Consider the following 19,803-nt stretch of genomic DNA (forward strand, 5'->3'; position numbering starts at 1 on the left):
AATGTCCACTTATGTTCATATGCTGTATATAGCATCTTAACGTTTTAAAACAAAATAGATCAATCATTTGTCCAGCCTTTGTTGCTACACTTGCAGATGTCCATAATATGCTGCGACCCTAATCAAAAAGTATTTATCACCAAATAACAACAACTTAGCTATAGGTTGTTGTGACATTTGAACTTAAAACATGTTTTTCATTTAATGAAATAATAATTGTATGGGTGAACACCTTATAGTTTCATTGTATTGACATTCCCAGCCTTATTTACAGTCGTCCGTTTTTGTTCAAAATATGAAGTCATTGAAACTGAAACACTGCATCCCGAATGGGTGGAGGCAGCAAACAATGTACTAGGCCAGCCACAATTTACACCCTGATAGAAATATGTTTTGGACTACCAAGAAAGGTATTGGTGAATTATATTAATCATGCATCTATTCTGCCAACAATACCTTACTGTACAACATGGAATTATGAGTCAAATATAACCTTTTTTTCTTATTTTTTTTCTTATAAAGTTGGTTTTGAAGCATTGGGGTTTTATAGGATTTGGGATTGCGAATGATTAGGGGTGTGTCTAGTTAGGCTTGGCTACCTGAGGCGGTTCTCAATCAGAGTCAGGTGATTCTTGTTGTCTCTGATGGGGAACCGTATTTAGGTAGCCTGAGTTTCACTTTGTATTTCGTGGGTGATTGTTCCTGTCTCTGTGTAGTGTTCACCAGATAGGCTGTAATTGGGTTTCGTTCCGTTTGTTGTTTTGTATTTATAAGTTATTTCATGTGTCACTTTGTTCATTAAAGTTATGAGTAACCACTACGGTGGATTTCGGTCCGACTCTCTTTCTACAACAGACGAACGCCGTTACACAAAATCAGTCAAATATACAGTATTTGGTTCTTTGAGCTTGACACCAATAAGTACAAAGTAAGGAAAAATGTGACCTGTAATTGTTTTTTATATATGTGCCAGAAATGTATTTGTGCCTCTTTTTCCAAGAAGGACCATAGTGATTGTATCAGATGTTATCGCAGAATAAAGAGTTGATAAGCTAAACATTGTGGCCATTAGGGTGTCTTCACTTGTTCTCTCTGGTGGTTTAGCCATCTATCAAAGTTTTGTTTACAATATTTCATGGTATTGTGTAAAAAATGTAAATAATCAATGTGTTATGATGAGAAGGAATTCAAGAAAACAGCCAACAGACCTAGAAACATATTTAAATACATTTTATTTGCAATGTCCAGCAATGCAATATGGTATGAATCAACAGATGTACAGTGTGTTTTTACAAGTACAAAGTATTTCCTGAATAGTAAATTGTATGCAGTGATACTAATGCATTTTGAAAAGTCCTTTATAAAAATCCCTGACTTTAGTCAATCTCTTCAATGGTTGGGCCTTGGGAGCTGTCACCAGAGCTGGCCCGTGCCTGATCTCCACAACAACCTGTGGGCATCCCTCCCTGCTGGTACAGCTTGGTAATGATAGGCTGGCATACTTTCTCCAGCTCCTTTAGCTGATGCTCATACTCCTCTTTGTCGCCCAGCTGGTTGTTCTCCAACCAGGAAATGGTCTGGTCGCACTTGTCCACCACTTTCTTTTTGTCCTCCTGGCTGATCTTGCCTTTCATGTTGTCGTCCTCCACGCTGCTCTTCATATTGAAGGCGTACGACTCCAGGGAGTTCTTGGCAGCTATCTTCTCCCTCTGTGCGTCATCCTCAGCTTTGTATTTGTCAGCGTCCTGCACCATCCTCTCAATATCCTCTTTGCTGAGCCGGCCCTTGTCGTTGGTGATGGTGATCTTGTTCTCTTTGCCCGTGCTCTTGTCCACCGCTGATACGTTCAGAATGCCGTTGGCGTCGATGTCAAAGGTCACCTCGATCTGAGGGACTCCTCGTGGGGCAGGGGGGATCCCAGAAAGCTCAAACTTCCCCAGGAGGTTGTTGTCCTTTGTCATGGCTCTCTCTCCCTCGTAGACCTGGATCATGACCCCGGGCTGGTTGTCGGAGTAAGTGGTGAAGGTCTGGGTCTGTTTGGATGGGATGGTGGTGTTGCGTTTGATCAGGGCGGTCATGACCCCTCCGGCGGTTTCGATGCCCAGGGACAGGGGAGCCACATCCAGCAGCAGCAGGTCCTGGACGTTCTCAGACTTGTCGCCAGACAAGATGGCCGCCTGGATGGCAGCGCCGTAGGCCACCGCCTCGTCTGGGTTGATGCTCTTGTTTAGCTCTCGGCCGTTGAAAAAGTCCTGCAGGAGCTTCTGGACCTTGGGGATCCGGGTGGAGCCTCCGACTAGGACGACGTCGTGAATTTGGGCCTTGTCCATCTTGGCATCCCTGAGGGCTTTCTCCACAGGCTCCAGGGTTCCCCTGAAGAGGTCGGAACACATCTCCTCAAAACGAGCCCTGGTGATGGAGGTGTAGAAGTCGATGCCCTCAAAAAGAGAGTCAATCTCAATGCTGGCCTGGGAGCTGGAGGACAGTGTTCTCTTGGCCCTCTCGCAGGCTGTCCTCAGCCTCCTCAGAGCCCGCTTGTTCTGGCTGATGTCCTTCTTGTGTTTCCTCTTGAACTCCTCCACAAAGTGACTGACCAGGTGGTTGTCAAAGTCCTCCCCTCCCAGGTGAGTGTCTCCAGCCGTGGCCTTCACCTCAAAGATCCCATCCTCGATGGTCAGGATGGACACGTCAAAGGTGCCCCCACCCAGGTCAAAAATCAGGACGTTGCGTTCCCTGGACATGCCTTTGTCCATGCCGTAGGCGATGGCTGCCGCCGTGGGCTCGTTGATGATCCTCAGCACATTCAGCCCAGCGATCACTCCAGCGTCCTTAGTGGCCTGTCTCTGTGAATCGTTGAAGTAGGCAGGGACTGTGATGACTGCATTGGACACCTTCTGGCCCAGGTAAGCCTCAGCGATCTCCCTCATCTTCACCAGGACCATGGAGGAGATCTCCTCTGGGTTGAAGGATTTGTTCTCACCTTTGTAATCGACCTGAACTTTAGGCTTTCCTCCGTCGCTGACCACCTTGAAGGGCCAGTGCTTCATGTCGGCTTGCACGACCTGATCGTTGAACTTTCGGCCAATCAGGCGTTTGGCGTCGAAACGGTGTTGTTGGGGTTCATGGCCACCTGGTTCTTTGCTGCGTCTCCGATAAGTCTCTCAGTGTCTGTGAAGGCCACATAGCTGGGTGTGGTCCTGTTGCCCTGGTCGTTGGCGATGATCTCCACTTTACCATGCTGGAACACCCCCACACAGGAGTAGGTGGTGCCCAGGTCAATGCCGATAGACGGGCCTTTAGCTGATGACATCTTGATGGTTTGGAGTTAGTTGCCTACAAATGAATGAAATAATATTTTAGAAATTGATATTATTTTACGAAAACCTAGGTGCAAGTAATGACAATCTCCACCAACAGAGATGTTAGCATAAATATACTTGAATAACAACCAGACCTGGGTTCAAATACATGCGTATTTAAGTATTTCTAATTCTTATTTTCTGTGTATTTGAGTATTTTCAAATAATGTGGCCACTTCTATTTAAAGTATTTTCAAATCATTTTATTGAAATACTATTTTAACTATTTTCAAATACTTATCTCCAAATACATTTCAAATACACCTAGGAACAAACAATCCTGGGTTCAAATGCATGGAATATTTTAATATTTTAAATTTTAAAATACACTTGTCTGTGTATTTGAGTATTTTCAAATACATGGTAATACTTTCCAAATGTATTTCCAAACACATTCCAATATTCAACTACTTATATTTCAAAATGTACTGGTATTTTAAAGTCCTTGAAAAACAATAATAAGCATTTGAACCCAGGTCTGAAAACAACACTGTTGTCAATGTTTGTGTTATATATTAGTGTTATATACATATATATATATATATATATATTAGTGTTAGACACAATCATTTCTGCTAATCTATTACAGAGAAACTATTTTCACAACAGGCCTCCATTTTTTCTATGAACACTCCTGAATAATATTGTGTTATCTTCACAGAATTAGAGCAGATTTTCTTAAAATGAACAAATAACTAATTATAATAAAATAATAATATGCTACAAAATAAATGTAGGCATAGTCTGTCCAATGAATGTTATTATAATATTATATCATTATAATATTATTTCTTTATTAGTTAACCAAATATTCTGGCATAATGTTATAGCTAAATCAGCTATGTCCACACAACCAACATAGCATCATTGTTTTTCTATCAAGTTTATAACTGTCACAGCCATTATAAAAATAGGGTCCTGAATGAATTCCCCTTTACTTACAGTTTATGAATGTAGAGGTCTGTTGAACGTATCTCTTCTCTTTTCTTGCTTTCTTTTCCCTTTAGTATTCTCGCTGAGTCGATGTTTGAATCTGAATGTACTGGTACTGAAGGTACCAGAATATATACCATCCCCATTGCCTAAAAAATAGCACTCATGATTTCTAGCCATTTCTCGAACTCTCCGACTACATTGCTCAAGAGAGCGCAGCATTCCTGTGCAATGACGCAGGCTGCCAGGCGTATGCAAATGCAAGTTCTCGTTATTCCAGAGCGTTCGAGAGGCGCGGAGACCTGTCCAGAACGCACAGACACAGCACACTAATAGTAAAACCATTATTTGTATTGATTAAAATGATCAAAAATCGTTAATGATTCAAATTTCAACACAAATGAAACAGCATCCGGTTCAACCTTATTCAGTCGACATTTCAGTCTATCGGCCACACTGCAGTTCCTCAACAGTTCACGAGATGTCAGTCTATACATTTCTTTCTCACTAATGAATAATAAACATGTATTGTAAGAGAATTGACACAAAAAAACACAAATGGTAGCTAAAGTATTTGCTAATATGCATTGCATTCAGAAAGTATTCAGACCCCTTGACTTTTTCCACAATTTGTTACGTTACAGCTTTATTCTAAAAATGTATGAAATTATTTTTTCATCATCAGTCAACACACAATACCTCATAATGACAAAGCAAAAACATATCTTTCTCATATTTATTAAAAATAAAAACACAAATACCTTATTTCGCCAGCAGCTTTACCACCCTGCATACCACTGCTGGCTTGCTTTTGAAGCTAAGCAGGGTTGGTCCTGGTCAGTCCCTAGATGGGAGACCAGGTGGTGTTGGAGGGCCAGTAGGAGGCACTCTTTCCTCTGGTCTAAAAAAAAGATATATCTCAATGCCCCAGGGCAGTGATTGGGGACATTGCCATGTGTATGGTGCCATCTTTTGGTTGGGACGTTAAACGGGTGTCCTGACTCTCTGAGGTCATTAAAGATCCCATGGCACTTATCGTAAGAGTAGGGGTGTTAACCCCGGTGTCCTGGCTAAATTCCCAATTTGACCTTCAAACCATCATGGTCACCTAATAATCCCCAGTTGACAATTTGCTCATTAATCTCCCTCCTCTCCCCTGTAACTATTACCCAGGTCGTTGCTGCAAACGAGAATGTGATCTCAGTCAACTTACCTGGTAAAATAACAGAAAAATAAAAAATAAATAAAACATTTACATAAGTATTCAGCCCTGGATACTTATGAGTGTAGAGGTGCTCAAAGATGGCCTCTGGTGGTCTGATTGAGCATTAATGGCAACAATGGCTGACAGTAAAATACTATGATTTCACGCACTTTAAGTTGCCTTACCATATCAGAATACAACTACTAGATGAGGACACCCTTCACACTATATACCCAGCAGTGCCGTTCAAAATTATGGAGGATTTTGTTTTGTTACCATGGCCTTATTTCGATTACAGCATATTGGATGACTGTCATTCATATTCCCATTCACCCAGCTCAATGTAACATCAATAGGTTTAGGCTACTACATGATACTCAAATTTTCCCAATACCAATCAAGAGATTGCTACAACCTATAGCCTAAAAATGAAAGTTTATACCGTAGGTGCACAGGTCGAGAGACAAATTGGAGTGATCAAGGTGACAGGCAGAGACACATTCAATCCCACCTTGCACACTCTTGCCTGCATCTAGCTGATCTGGGGTGTAATCTTTAGTCCAAATAGTTGCAAAACATTTCAAAAGTTTCTATTGGACAAATAAATTCAGGTTGGTCCCGCCTCATTTCGTTCTGTTTAAGAAACATTTTGCAACAGAATCGGCAGAATGAATACACCCCTGATCACACACACACACAGTTAAATTTCATAGCAGCCACATAGAGCATTATCACTTTACTTGTTGTAAAATTCATTCTCGCATCTACAATCTTTCCTCCTCTCAGCTTTTTCCTTCACTTGTGGACTTCAGTACACAACACAACAGCTATCTGTGACTAGGCACAAAAACCTCTCCTTACCAAACCGTCACACCATAACCACTAACCGCTACACAACCTACATCGTTACCATATCAAGGTTATAGTAAAACAAAACCAAATAGAACCAACACATTAGTAAACCCACAATCCAATCCCAAGTGTAGAATCACGCATTACAGTGTACAGCAAGTAGTTTAGCAGTTAAACCGGCGGCCCCGGTGTCCATACATTTAAGAAAACCAAAAGCTTACATTGACTTGGAAGAGTTGCAGTGTTGAATAGCCTTAGCCAGCTAGCTAACATAAATTCACCATTGTTCCTGTTCCCAAGAAAGCTAAGGTAACTGAGCTAAACGACTACCGCCCCGTAGCACTCACTTCCGTCATCATGAAGTGCTTTGAGAGACTAGTCAAGGACCATATCACCTCCACCCTACCTGACACCCTAGACCCACTCCAATTTGCTTACCGCCCAAATAGGTCCACAGACGATGCAATCTCAACCACACTGCACACGGCCCTAACCCACCTGGACAAGAGGAATACCTATGTCAGAATGCTGTTCATCGACTACAGCTCGGCATTCAACACCATAGTACCCTCCAAGCTCGTCATCAAGCTCGAGACCCTGGGTCTCGACCCCGCCCTGTGCAACTGGGTACTGGACTTCCTGACGGGCCGCCCCAGGTGGTGAGGGTAGGCAACAACATCTCCTCCCCGCTGATCCTCAACACGGGGCCCCACAAGGGTGCGTTCTGAGCCCTCTCCTGTACTCCCTGTTCACCCACGACTGCGTGGCCACGCACGCCTCCAACTCAATCATCAAGTTTGCGGACGACACAACAGTGGTAGGCTTGATTACCAACAACGACGAGACGGCCTACAGGGAGGAGGTGAGGGCCCTCGGAGTGTGGTGTCAGGAAAATAACCTCACACTCAACGTCAACAAAACTAAGGAGATGATTGTGGACTTCAGGAAACAGCAGAGGGAACACCCCCTATCCACATCGATGGAACAGTAGTGGAGAGGGTAGCAAGTTTTAAGTTCCTCGGCATACACATCACAGACAAACTGAATTGGTCCACTCACACTGACAGCGTCGTGAAGAAGGCGCAGCAGCGCCTCTTCAACCTCAGGAGGCTGAAGAAATTCGGCTTGTCACCAAAAGCACTCACAAACTTCTACAGATGCACAATCGAGAGCATCCTGGCGGGCTGTATCACCGCCTGGTACGGCAACTGCTCCGCCCTCAACCGTAAGGCTCTCCAGAGAGGGTAGTGAGGTCTGCACAACGCATCACCGGGGCAAACTACCTGCCCTCCAGGACACCTACACCACCCGATGTTACAGGAAGGCCATAAAGATCATCAAGGACATCAACCACCCGAACCACTGCCTGTTCACCCCGCTATCATCCAGAAGGCGAGGTCAGTACAGGTGCATCAAAGCTGGGACCGAGAGACTGAAAAACAGCTTCTATCTCAAGGCCATCAGACTGTTAAACAGCCACCACTAACATTGAGTGGCTGTTGCCAACACACTGTCATTGACACTGACCCAACTCCAGCCACTTTAATAATGGGAATTGATGGGAAATGATGTAAATATATCACTAGCCACTTTAAACAATGCTACCTTATATAATGTTACTTACCCTACATTATTCATCTCATATGCATACGTATATCCTGTACTCTACATCATCGACTGCATCCTTATGTAATACATGTATCACTAGCCACTTTAACTATGCTACTTTGTTTACTTTGTCTACATTCTCATCTCATATGTATATACTGTACTCGATACCATCTACTGTATGCTGCTCTGTACCATCACTCATTCATATATCCTTATGTACATATTCTTTATCCCCTTACACTGTGTATAAGACAGTAGTTTTGGAATTGTTAGTTAGATTACTTGTTGGTTATCACTGCATTGTCGGAACTAGAAGCACAAGCATTTCGCTACACTCGCATTAACATCTGCTAACCATGTGTATGTGACAAATAAAATTGGATTTGATTTGATTTGATATCTGTTTGAGTCAGGTTCTTTGGGTAGAATAAATTAGCTGCAATAGCTAAGTGAAAGGTAGACTAAGAAGAAGAAAAAATCTAATGAAATATAGCTAGCTCTCTCTCTCTATGCTGCTTCAACTATTGCCTTTCTCTCTTTGAGTCAACTACTCACTGCAGTGCTAGCTAGCTGTAGCTTATGCTTTCAGTACTAAATTAATGATCAGATCCTTTGGATGGAAAACTTGTTAGTTCATACTGCAAGAGCTCTGATAGGTTGGAGGATGTCCTCCAGGTGTAGTCATAATTATTGTGTAAGTCTATGGAATGTGGTGAGAACCACGAGGCTCCTAGGTTTTGAATTATTGAAGTCAATGTACCCAACAAATTCGCCAGACAAAGGCTATTTCTTTTACAAAACAACTGGCCATTGTTTTATTCGAAAGAATAAATATGCCCTTTATAATGTCCACTTATGTTCATATGCTGTATATAGCATCTTAACGTTTTAAAACAAAATAGATCAATCATTTGTCCAGCCTTTGTTGCTACACTTGCAGATGTCCATAATATGCTGCGACCTTAATCAAAAAGTATTTATCACCAAATAACAACAACTTAGCTATAGGTTGTTGTGACATTTGAACTTAAAACATGTTTTTCATTGAATGAAATAATAATTGTATGGGTGAACACCTTATAGTTTCATTGTATTGACATTCCCAGCCTTATTTACAGTCGTCCGTTTTTGTTCAAAATATGAAGTCATTGAAACTGAAACACTGCATCCCGAATGGGTGGAGGCAGCAAACAATGTACTAGGCCAGCCACAATTTACACCCTGATAGAAATATGTTTTGGACTACCAAGAAAGGTATTGGTGAATTATATTAATCATGCATCTATTCTGCCAACAATACCTTACTGTACAACATGGAATTATGAGTCAAATAGAACCTTTTTTCTTGTTTTTTTTCTTATAAAGTTGGTTTTGAAGCATAAACTGGGAATTGTATGTTTTACTGATATGATTGTCCGTTTGTTTCATATCTGCAAAGTAGTTCAAATGCTGTCAGTTCCACTTTAAATACTCCAAAATCAGTCAAATATACAGTATTTGGTTCTTTGAGCTTGACACGAATAAGCACAAAGTAAGGAAAAATGTGACCTGTAATTGTTTTTTTTAATATGTGCCAGAAATGTATTTGTGCCTCTTTTTCCAAGAAGGACCATAGTGATTGTATCAGATGTTATCGCAGAATAAAGAGTTGATAAGCTAAACATTGTGGCCATTAGGGTGTCTTCACTTGTTCTCTCTGGTGGTTTAGCCGTCTATCAAAGTTTTGTTTACAATATTTCATGGTATTGTGTAAAAAAATGTGAATAATCAATGTGTTATGATGAGAAGGAATTCAAGAAAACAGCCAACAGACCTAGAAACATATTTAAATACATTTTATTTGCAATGTCCAGCAATGCAATATGGTATGAATCAACAGATGTACAGTGTGTTTTTACAAGTACAAAGTATTTCCTGAATAGTAAATTGTATGCAGTGATACTAATGCATTTGAAAAGTCCTTTATAAAAATCCCTGACTTTAGTCAATCTCTTCAATGGTTGGGCCTTGGGAGCTGTCACCAGAGCTGGCCCGTGCCTGATCTCCACAACAACCTGTGGGCATCCCTCCCTGCTGGTACAGCTTGGTAATGATAGGCTGGCATACTTTCTCCAGCTCCTTTAGCTGATGCTCATACTCCTCTTTGTCGCCCAGCTGGTTGTTCTCCAACCAGGAAATGGTCTGGTCGCACTTGTCCACCACTTTCTTTTTGTCCTCCTGGCTGATCTTGCCTTTCATGTTGTCGTCCTCCACGCTGCTCTTCATATTGAAGGCGTACGACTCCAGGGAGTTCTTGGCAGCTATCTTCTCCCTCTGTGCGTCATCCTCAGCTTTGTATTTGTCAGCGTCCTGCACCATCCTCTCAATATCCTCTTTGCTGAGCCGGCCCTTGTCGTTGGTGATGGTGATCTTGTTCTCTTTGCCCGTGCTCTTGTCCACCGCTGATACGTTCAGAATGCCGTTGGCGTCGATGTCAAAGGTCACCTCGATCTGAGGGACTCCTCGTGGGGCAGGGGGGATCCCAGAAAGCTCAAACTTCCCCAGGAGGTTGTTGTCCTTTGTCATGGCTCTCTCTCCCTCGTAGACCTGGATCATGACCCCGGGCTGGTTGTCGGAGTAAGTGGTGAAGGTCTGGGTCTGTTTGGATGGGATGGTGGTGTTGCGTTTGATCAGGGCGGTCATGACCCCTCCGGCGGTTTCGATGCCCAGGGACAGGGGAGCCACATCCAGCAGCAGCAGGTCCTGGACGTTCTCAGACTTGTCGCCAGACAAGATGGCCGCCTGGATGGCAGCGCCGTAGGCCACCGCCTCGTCTGGGTTGATGCTCTTGTTTAGCTCTCGGCCGTTGAAAAGTCCTGCAGGAGCTTCTGGACCTTGGGGATCCGGGTGGAGCCTCCGACTAGGACGACGTCGTGAATTTGGGCCTTGTCCATCTTGGCATCCCTGAGGGCTTTCTCCACAGGCTCCAGGGTTCCCCTGAAGAGGTCAGAACACATCTCCTCAAAACGAGCCCTGGTGATGGAGGTGTAGAAGTCGATGCCCTCAAAAAGAGAGTCAATCTCAATGCTGGCCTGGGAGCTGGAGGACAGTGTTCTCTTGGCCCTCTCGCAGGCTGTCCTCAGCCTCCTCAGAGCCCGCTTGTTCTGGCTGATGTCCTTCTTGTGTTTCCTCTTGAACTCCTCCACAAAGTGACTGACCAGGTGGTTGTCAAAGTCCTCCCCTCCCAGGTGAGTGTCTCCAGCCGTGGCCTTCACCTCAAAGATCCCATCCTCGATGGTCAGGATGGACACGTCAAAGGTGCCCCCACCCAGGTCAAAAATCAGGACGTTGCGTTCCCTGGACATGCCTTTGTCCATGCCGTAGGCGATGGCTGCCGCCGTGGGCTCGTTGATGATCCTCAGCACATTCAGCCCAGCGATCACTCCAGCGTCCTTAGTGGCCTGTCTCTGTGAATCGTTGAAGTAGGCAGGGACTGTGATGACTGCATTGGACACCTTCTGGCCCAGGTAAGCCTCAGCGATCTCCCTCATCTTCACCAGGACCATGGAGGAGATCTCCTCTGGGTTGAAGGATTTGTTCTCACCTTTGTAATCGACCTGAACTTTAGGCTTTCCTCCGTCGCTGACCACCTTGAAGGGCCAGTGCTTCATGTCGGCTTGCACGACCTGATCGTTGAACTTTCGGCCAATCAGGCGTTTGGCGTCGAAAACGGTGTTGTTGGGGTTCATGGCCACCTGGTTCTTTGCTGCGTCTCCGATAAGTCTCTCAGTGTCTGTGAAGGCCACATAGCTGGGTGTGGTCCTGTTGCCCTGGTCGTTGGCGATGATCTCCACTTTACCATGCTGGAACACCCCCACACAGGAGTAGGTGGTGCCCAGGTCAATGCCGATAGACGGGCCTTTAGCTGATGACATCTTGATGGTTTGGAGTTAGTTGCCTACAAATGAATGAAATAATATTTTAGAAATTGATATTATTTTACGAAAACCTAGGTGCAAGTAATGACAATCTCCACCAACAGAGATGTTAGCATAAATATACTTGAATAACAACCAGACCTGGGTTCAAATACATGCGTATTTAAGTATTTCTAATTCTTATTTTCTGTGTATTTGAGTATTTTCAAATAATGTGGCCACTTCTATTTAAAGTATTTTCAAATCATTTTATTGAAATACTATTTTAACTATTTTCAAATACTTATCTCCAAATACATTTCAAATACACCTAGGAACAAACAATCCTGGGTTCAAATGCATGGAATATTTTAATATTTTAAATTTTAAAATACACTTGTCTATGTATTTGAGTATTTTCAAATACATGGTAATACTTTCCAAATGTATTTCCAAACACATTCCAATATTCAACTACTTATATTTCAAAATGTACTGGTATTTTAAAGTCCTTGAAAAACAATAATAAGCATTTGAACCCAGGTCTGAAAACAACACTGTTGTCAATGTTTGTGTTATATATTAGTGTTATATACATATATATATATATATTAGTGTTAGACACAATCATTTCTGCTAATCTATTACAGAGAAACTATTTTCACAACAGGCCTCCATTTTTTCTATGAACACTCCTGAATAATATTGTGTTATCTTCACAGAATTAGAGCAGATTTTCTTAAAATGAACAAATAACTAATTATAATAAAATAATAATATGCTACAAAATAAATGTAGGCATAGTCTGTCCAATGAATGTTATTATAATATTATATCATTATAATATTATTTCTTTATTAGTTAACCAAATATTCTGGCATAATGTTATAGCTAAATCAGCTATGTCCACACAACCAACATAGCATCATTGTTTTTCTATCAAGTTTATAACTGTCACAGCCATTATAAAAATAGGGTCCTGAATGAATTCCCCTTTACTTACAGTTTATGAATGTAGAGGTCTGTTGAACGTATCTCTTCTCTTTTCTTGCTTTCTTTTCCCTTTAGTATTCTCGCTGAGTCGATGTTTGAATCTGAATGTACTGGTACTGAAGGTACCAGAATATATACCATCCCCATTGCCTAAAAAATAGCACTCATGATTTCTAGCCATTTCTCGAACTCTCCGACTACATTGCTCAAGAGAGTGCAGCATTCCTGTGCAATGACGCAGGCTGCCAGGCGTATGCAAATGCAAGTTCTCGTTATTCCAGAGCGTTCGAGAGGCGCGGAGACCTGTCCAGAACGCACAGACACAGCACACTAATAGTAAAACCATTATTTGTATTGATTAAAATGATCAAAAATCGTTAATGATTCAAATTTCAACACAAATGAAACAGCATCCGGTTCAACCTTATTCAGTCGACATTTCAGTCTATCGGCCACACTGCAGTTCCTCAACAGTTCACGAGATGTCAGTCTATACATTTCTTTCTCACTAATGAATAATAAACATGTATTGTAAGAGAATTGACACAAAAAAACACAAATGGTAGCTAAAGTATTTGCTAATATGCATTGCATTCAGAAAGTATTCAGACCCCTTGACTTTTTCCACAATTTGTTACGTTACAGCTTTATTCTAAAAATGTATGAAATTATTTTTTTCATCATCAGTCAACACACAATACCTCATAATGACAAAGCAAAAACATATATTTTTTAAAAATGGTCTCATATTTATTAAAAATAAAAACACAAATACCTTATTTTGCCAGCAGCTTTACCACATTTACATTTACATTTAGTCATTTGCTGGCTTGCTTTTGCGACTTACAAATGTTGAGTCCTAATATGTATTTGATGGGAGACAAAATGAATGGGGGCCAGTAGGAGGCCTCTGATTACTAAGTTTAGATATCTCAATGCTTAACAATCTAAAAATGATTAGCTGACATGGTAATTGGTGACATCTTTTGAGAAAAACTGCTGATTCCCACACTAAATTCTAGGTCATTAAAGATCCAATGTACATTTATCGACTAAGATCTGATTGACAGCTACAGTAGTAAATTCCCCTCCTTGACCTTCAAACCATCAGTAGTAACTACCTAATAATCCCCAGTTGACAATTTGCTCATAGTAACTACCTCCTCAGTAGTAACTACCTCCTAGAGCTAACTATAGCTGATAGCTACAGTGTAACTACCTACCTGGTAAAATAACAGAAAAATAAAAAATAAAGCTTACATAAGTATTCAGCCCTACAGTAGTAACTCAAAGATGGCCTCTGGTGGTCTGATTGAGCATTAATGGCAACAATGGCTGACAGTAAAATACCTATGATTTCACTGTCACTTTAAGTTAATTACCATATCAGAATACAACTACTAGATGAGTACACCCTCACACTATATACCCAGCAGTAGTAACTATCTCAAAATTATGGAGGATTTTGTTTTAACTATGGCCTTATAGAGCGAGCTGACAGCATATTGGATGACTGTCATTCATATTCCCATTCACCCAGCTCAATGTAACATCAATACCTTTAGAGGCTGATAGCTACAGTAGTAATACCTCATAGAGCTTTTGACAGCTACAGTAATAACTACCTCCTAATAGCTGACAGCTACAGTAGTAACTATCTCCTAGAGCTAGCTGACAGCTACAGTAGTAACTCCTCTACCTCATAGAGCTAGCTGACAGCCAGTAGTAACTCCTCTACCTCATAGAAGCTACAGTAGAAAGTTTCTACCTCATAGGAGCAGGCTGACAGCTACAGTGACTCAAGGTGTTTAGAGCAGAGACACATTCAATCCCAACTACACTCCTAGATCTAGCTGACAGCTACAGTAGTAATCTTTACCTCAAATAGTTGCTGACATTTCAAAGTTTCTATTGTACAAATAAATTCAGGTTGGTCCCGACAGCTACAAGTCGTTACCTCCTAGAAACATTTTGCAACAGCGGCAGAAGTAACTACCTCCTAGAGCTCACTGACACACACAGTTAACTACCTTCTAGAGCTAGCAGACAGCACAGAGTAACTACCTCCAGCTAGCTGTAGCTACAGTAAACACCTCCTAGAGCTACAATCTTTCCTCCTCTCAGCTACTTCACTTGTGGACTTAGTAACACCTCCAGAGCTATCTGTGACAGCACAGTAAAACTACCTCCTAGAGCTAGCTGATAGCTACAGTAGTAACTACCTCCTAGAGCTAGCTGACAGCTACAGTAGTAACTACCTCCAAGCTAGCTAGAACCAACACATTAGTAAACCCACAACCTCCCTAGAAGCTACAGCTACAGAGTAGTTTAGCAGTTAAAGTAACTACCCCGAGTGTCCATACATTTAAGAAAACCTAGAAAAGCTTACATTGACTTGGAAGAGTTGCAGTGTTGAATAGTTCTTAGCCAGCTAGCTAACTGGACCATTGTTCCTGTTCCCAAGAAAGGTTGGGTAACTGAGTGTGTTCTTACCCGGTGGGTACCCTCACTACCTGTTTGTGCTTTGAGAGGTTAGTGTGACCATATGTTCTCCACCTGGTGGACACCCTGGACCACCCGTTTGCTTACCGGTTAAATAGGTGGGAGCAGCAGAGGGTAACTCTCCAGCACTGCACAGGCCCTGCAACCACTGCTGGCTTGCTTTTGAAGCTAAGCAGGGTTGGTCCTGGTCAGTCCCTAGATGGGAGACCAGGTGGTGTTGGAGGGCCAGTAGGAGGCACTCTTTCCTCTGGTCTAAAAAAAAGATATATCTCAATGCCCCAGGGCAGTGATTGGGGACATTGCCATGTGTAGGGTGCCATCTTTTGGTTGGGACGTTAAACGGGTGTCCTGACTCTCTGAGGTCATTAAAGATCCCATGGCACTTATCGTAAGAGTAGGGGTGTTAACCCCGGTGTCCTGGCTAAATTCCCAATTTGACCTTCAAACCATCATGGTCACCTAATAATCCCCAGTTGACAATTGGCTCATTAATCTCCCTCCTCTCCCCTGTAACTATTACCCAGGTCGTTGCTGCAATCGAGAATGTGATCTCAGTCAACTTACCTGGTAAAATAACAGATAAATAAAAAATAAATTAAAAATGTACATAAGTATTCAGCCCTGGATACTTATGAGTGTAGAGGTGCTCAAAGATGGCCTCTGGTGGTCTGATTGAGCATTAATGGCAACAATGGCTGACAGTAAAATACTATGATTTCACGCACTTTAAGTTGCCTTACCATATCAGAATACAACTACTAGATGAGGACACCCTTCACACTATATACACAGCAGTGCCGTTCAAAATTATGGAGGATTTTGTTTTATTACCATGGCCTTATTTCGATTACAGCATATTGGATGACTGTCATTCATATTCCCATTCACCCAGCTCAATGTAACATCAATAGGTTTAGGCTACTACATGATACTCAAATTTTCCCAATACCAATCAAGAGATTGCTACAACCTATAGCCTAGAAATGAAAGTTTATACCGTAGGTGCACAGGTCGAGAGACAAATTGGAGTGATCAAGGTGACAGGCAGAGACACATTCAATCCCACCTTGCACACTCTTGCCTGCATCTAGCTGATCTGGGGTGTAATCTTTAGTCCAAATAGTTGCAAAACATTTCAAAAGTTTCTATTGGATAAATAAATTCAAGTTGGTCCCGCCCCATTTCGTTCTGTTTAAGAAACATTTTGCAACAGAATCGGCAGAATGAATACACCCCTGATCACACACACACACACACACACACACACAGTTAAATTTCATAGCAGCCACATAGAGCATTATCACTTTACTTGTTGTAAAATTAATTCTCGCATCTACAAGCTTTCCTCCTCTCATTTTCCCTTCACTTGTGGACTTCAGTACACAACACAACAGCTATCTGTGACTAGGCACAAAAACCTCTCCTTACCAAACCGTCACACCATAACCACTAACCACTACACAACCTACATCGTCACCATATCAAGGTTATAGTAAAACAAAACCAAATAGAACCAACACATTAGTAAACCCACAATCCAATCCCAAGTGTACAATCACGCATTACAGTGTACAGCAAGTAGTTTAGCAGTTAAACCGGCGGGCCCCGGTGTCCATACATTTATAAAACCAAAAGCTTACATTGACTTGGAAGAGTTGCAGTGTTGAATAGCCTTAGCCAGCTAGCTAACATAAATAGCATTTCTCTCTGTTTGAGTCAGGTTCTTTGGGTAGAATAAATTAGCTGCAATAGCTAAGTGAAAGGTAGACTAAGAAGAAGAAAAAATCTAATGAAATATAGCTAGCTCTCTCTCTCTATGCTGCTTCAACTATTGCCTTTCTCTCTTTGAGTCAACTACTCACTGCAGTGCTAGCTAGCTGTAGCTTATGCTTTCAGTACTAAATTAATTATCAGATCCTTTGGATGGAAAACTTGTTAGTTCATACTGCAAGAGCTCTGATAGGTTGGAGGATGTCCTCCAGGTGTAGTCATAATTATTGTGTAAGTCTATGGAATGTGGTGAGAACCACGATGCTCCTAGGTTTTGAATTATTGAAGTCAATGTACCCAACGAATTCGCCAGACAAAGGCTATTTCTTTTACAAAACAACTGGCCATTGTTTTATTCGAAAGAATAAATATGCCCTTTATAATGTCCACTTATGTTCATATGCTGTATATAGCATCTTAACGTTTTAAAACAAAATAGATCAATCATTTGTCCAGCCTTTGTTGCTACACTTGCAGATGTCCATAATATGCTGCGACCCTAATCAAAAAGTATTTATCACCAAATAACAACAACTTAGCTATAGGTCCGTTTTTGTTCAAAATATGAAGTCATTGAAACTGAAACACTGCATCCCGAATGGGTGGAGGCAGCAAACAATGTACTAGGCCAGCCACAATTTACACCCTGATAGAAATATGTTTTGGACTACCAAGAAAGGTATTGGTGAATTATATTAATCATGCATCTATTCTGCCAACAATACCTTACTGTACAACATGGAATTATGAGTCAAATAGAACCTTTTTTTCTTGTTTTTTTCTTATAAAGTTGGTTTTGAAGCATAAACTGGGAATTGTATATGTTTTACTGATATGATTGTCCGTTTGTTTCATATCTGCAAAGTAGTTCAAATGCTGTCAGTTCCACTTTAAATACTCCAAAATGTCACGCCTTGGTCATAGTGTTTTGTGTTTTCGTTATATATTTTAGTCAGGCCAGGGTGTGACATGGGTTGATGTGTTGTGTTTCGTATTGGGGTTTTATAGGATTTGGGATTGCGAATGATTAGGGGTGTGTCTAGTTAGGCTTGGCTGCCTGAGGCGGTTCTCAATCAGAGTCAGGTGATTCTTGTTGTCTCTGATGGGGAACCGTATTTAGGTAGCCTGAGTTTCACTTTGTATTTCGTGGGTGATTGTTCCTGTCTCTGTGTAGTGTTCACCAGATAGGCTCAGTCACTTGGTTTTTTCTTTTCAATTGTTTTGGAAGAGAAGAGAACGAGCGCCATTCTCCTTGCGGAGATGGTGCTAAATACATCAACACGGTCGGTCCCTGGGATTGGGCTGGCCAACACGATTCGGTTTGCTTGGAAGGAAAAGGAGTTTGAGCCTTTAGGACGGGAATCCTTTGGAAGGATAATATTGATGGGGATTCTAAAGCTGACGGTGAAGGACGTGTTTTGTTTCCAAGGCAACTCGTTGGAGGGAGCATACGACGTTGCACTATATACAGAGGAAAAACACGATGATATCCTGAGAAGGGCAAGAGCAGTGGGAGGTGAGAGGCCGATGTGCCACTACGAAATAACAAGCCTGGCGAAGAATAACTTTAGGGTTGTAACTGTACACATTTACAACCCTTACGTTAAGGACGAAGAGGTGAGGGCTTTTCTGGGGAGATACATGGATAACGTCTCCTCAGCAAGGCACCTCAAAGACTCCCTTGGGTTTTGGAATGGGAGGAGAGGCTTCCAGGCCCTCCTCAGAGAGGACCCAAAGGGACATGGTGGCTACATCCATCCTCCTGCTATGTTCTCCCTAGGGGCTGACAGGGGGACGTTGTATTATGCACGTCAGCCCCCATTTTGCAGACGCTGTATGGCCTATGGTCACATATTCGCCTCATGCAGTGCAAGAAAATGCAGATTTTGTGCATCTGAGGATCACGAGGCGAGGGATTGTGACAAGCCTAAGACGTGCCATGGGTGTGGCTCGTCAGCACACCTGTGGAGGGGTGCCCGGCCCGTCAGAGGTCATATGCGTCTGCGGCTGGGGGAGCAGGAGCGGGGGATGGGGGAAGAAGAGGAGGGGAAGGAAGCACGCCTCATGACCAGAGTTCAGGTCCAGAGGGGAAGGCCACAAGGAAGGAGGAGGAGCCAGAAGCGGCGGATGGAAGAGAGAAGGAAACGGAAGGTACGGGAGTAGGAGAACCAGAAAAAGCGGCGGAAGAAGGCAACCGAGTGGAGGAGCATGAGAGAGAAGAAAGCGAGGGAGGAGTGGTGGAGAAGGAGACGGTGGAAGAGAAAGTGGACTGGGGGGAAAGTGCCATGGTGGAAGAGATGAGGGGTATGGTGGAGGAGCTGGCGGGGGGGGAGGGTGGTATCTCTTCACTGCCGCCATCACCAAAGAAGAGTATGAAGAGGAGGGGGCGATTGGCCGACAGTGAGGGGGAAGGGATGGCCAAGAGAGTGATGGGGGCGGGAGAAACCTCTGGGTTGCTGCTGGTTTCCCCAGGCCCTCAACTTCTGTTGGGTGGGGACACACATAACAAGACTCAGGACTGGGTACAAGAGGAGGTGGGGAGTTTTTTGTTTGGGGACTCAGCCTCCCCAATTTTTTTCCAAACCAGCTGCAACACTGGGGAAGGGGAGGATTGTGGTGGTAGACCCAGGGTGCAGGGCACTCCGGAGCCAAACACTATTCCTGCATCCTGGGAGGGTGTGAT

General features: G+C 42.7%; 1 protein-coding gene and 1 pseudogene across 1 annotated transcript; both read right to left on the reverse strand.

Annotated features, from left to right (window-relative positions):
• Window positions 1-1,215: 1,215 nt before the first annotated feature.
• LOC115123187 (heat shock 70 kDa protein-like) lies at window positions 1,216-4,747 on the reverse strand (annotated as a pseudogene).
• Window positions 4,748-9,779: 5,032 nt separating this feature from the next.
• Window positions 9,780-13,304, reverse strand: LOC115110272 (heat shock 70 kDa protein). Its single transcript, XM_029635774.2, is given in 3 exon segments — window positions 9,780-10,811; window positions 10,814-11,896; window positions 12,859-13,304. Coding segments are annotated over 2 exon segments (1,932 nt in total). The 5' UTR covers window positions 11,874-11,896; window positions 12,859-13,304; the 3' UTR covers window positions 9,780-9,939.
• Window positions 13,305-19,803: the final 6,499 nt, after the last annotated feature.

Source organism: Oncorhynchus nerka, unplaced genomic scaffold, assembly GCF_034236695.1.
Source record: "Oncorhynchus nerka isolate Pitt River unplaced genomic scaffold, Oner_Uvic_2.0 unplaced_scaffold_29___fragment_2___debris, whole genome shotgun sequence".
NCBI lineage: Eukaryota > Metazoa > Chordata > Actinopteri > Salmoniformes > Salmonidae > Oncorhynchus > Oncorhynchus nerka.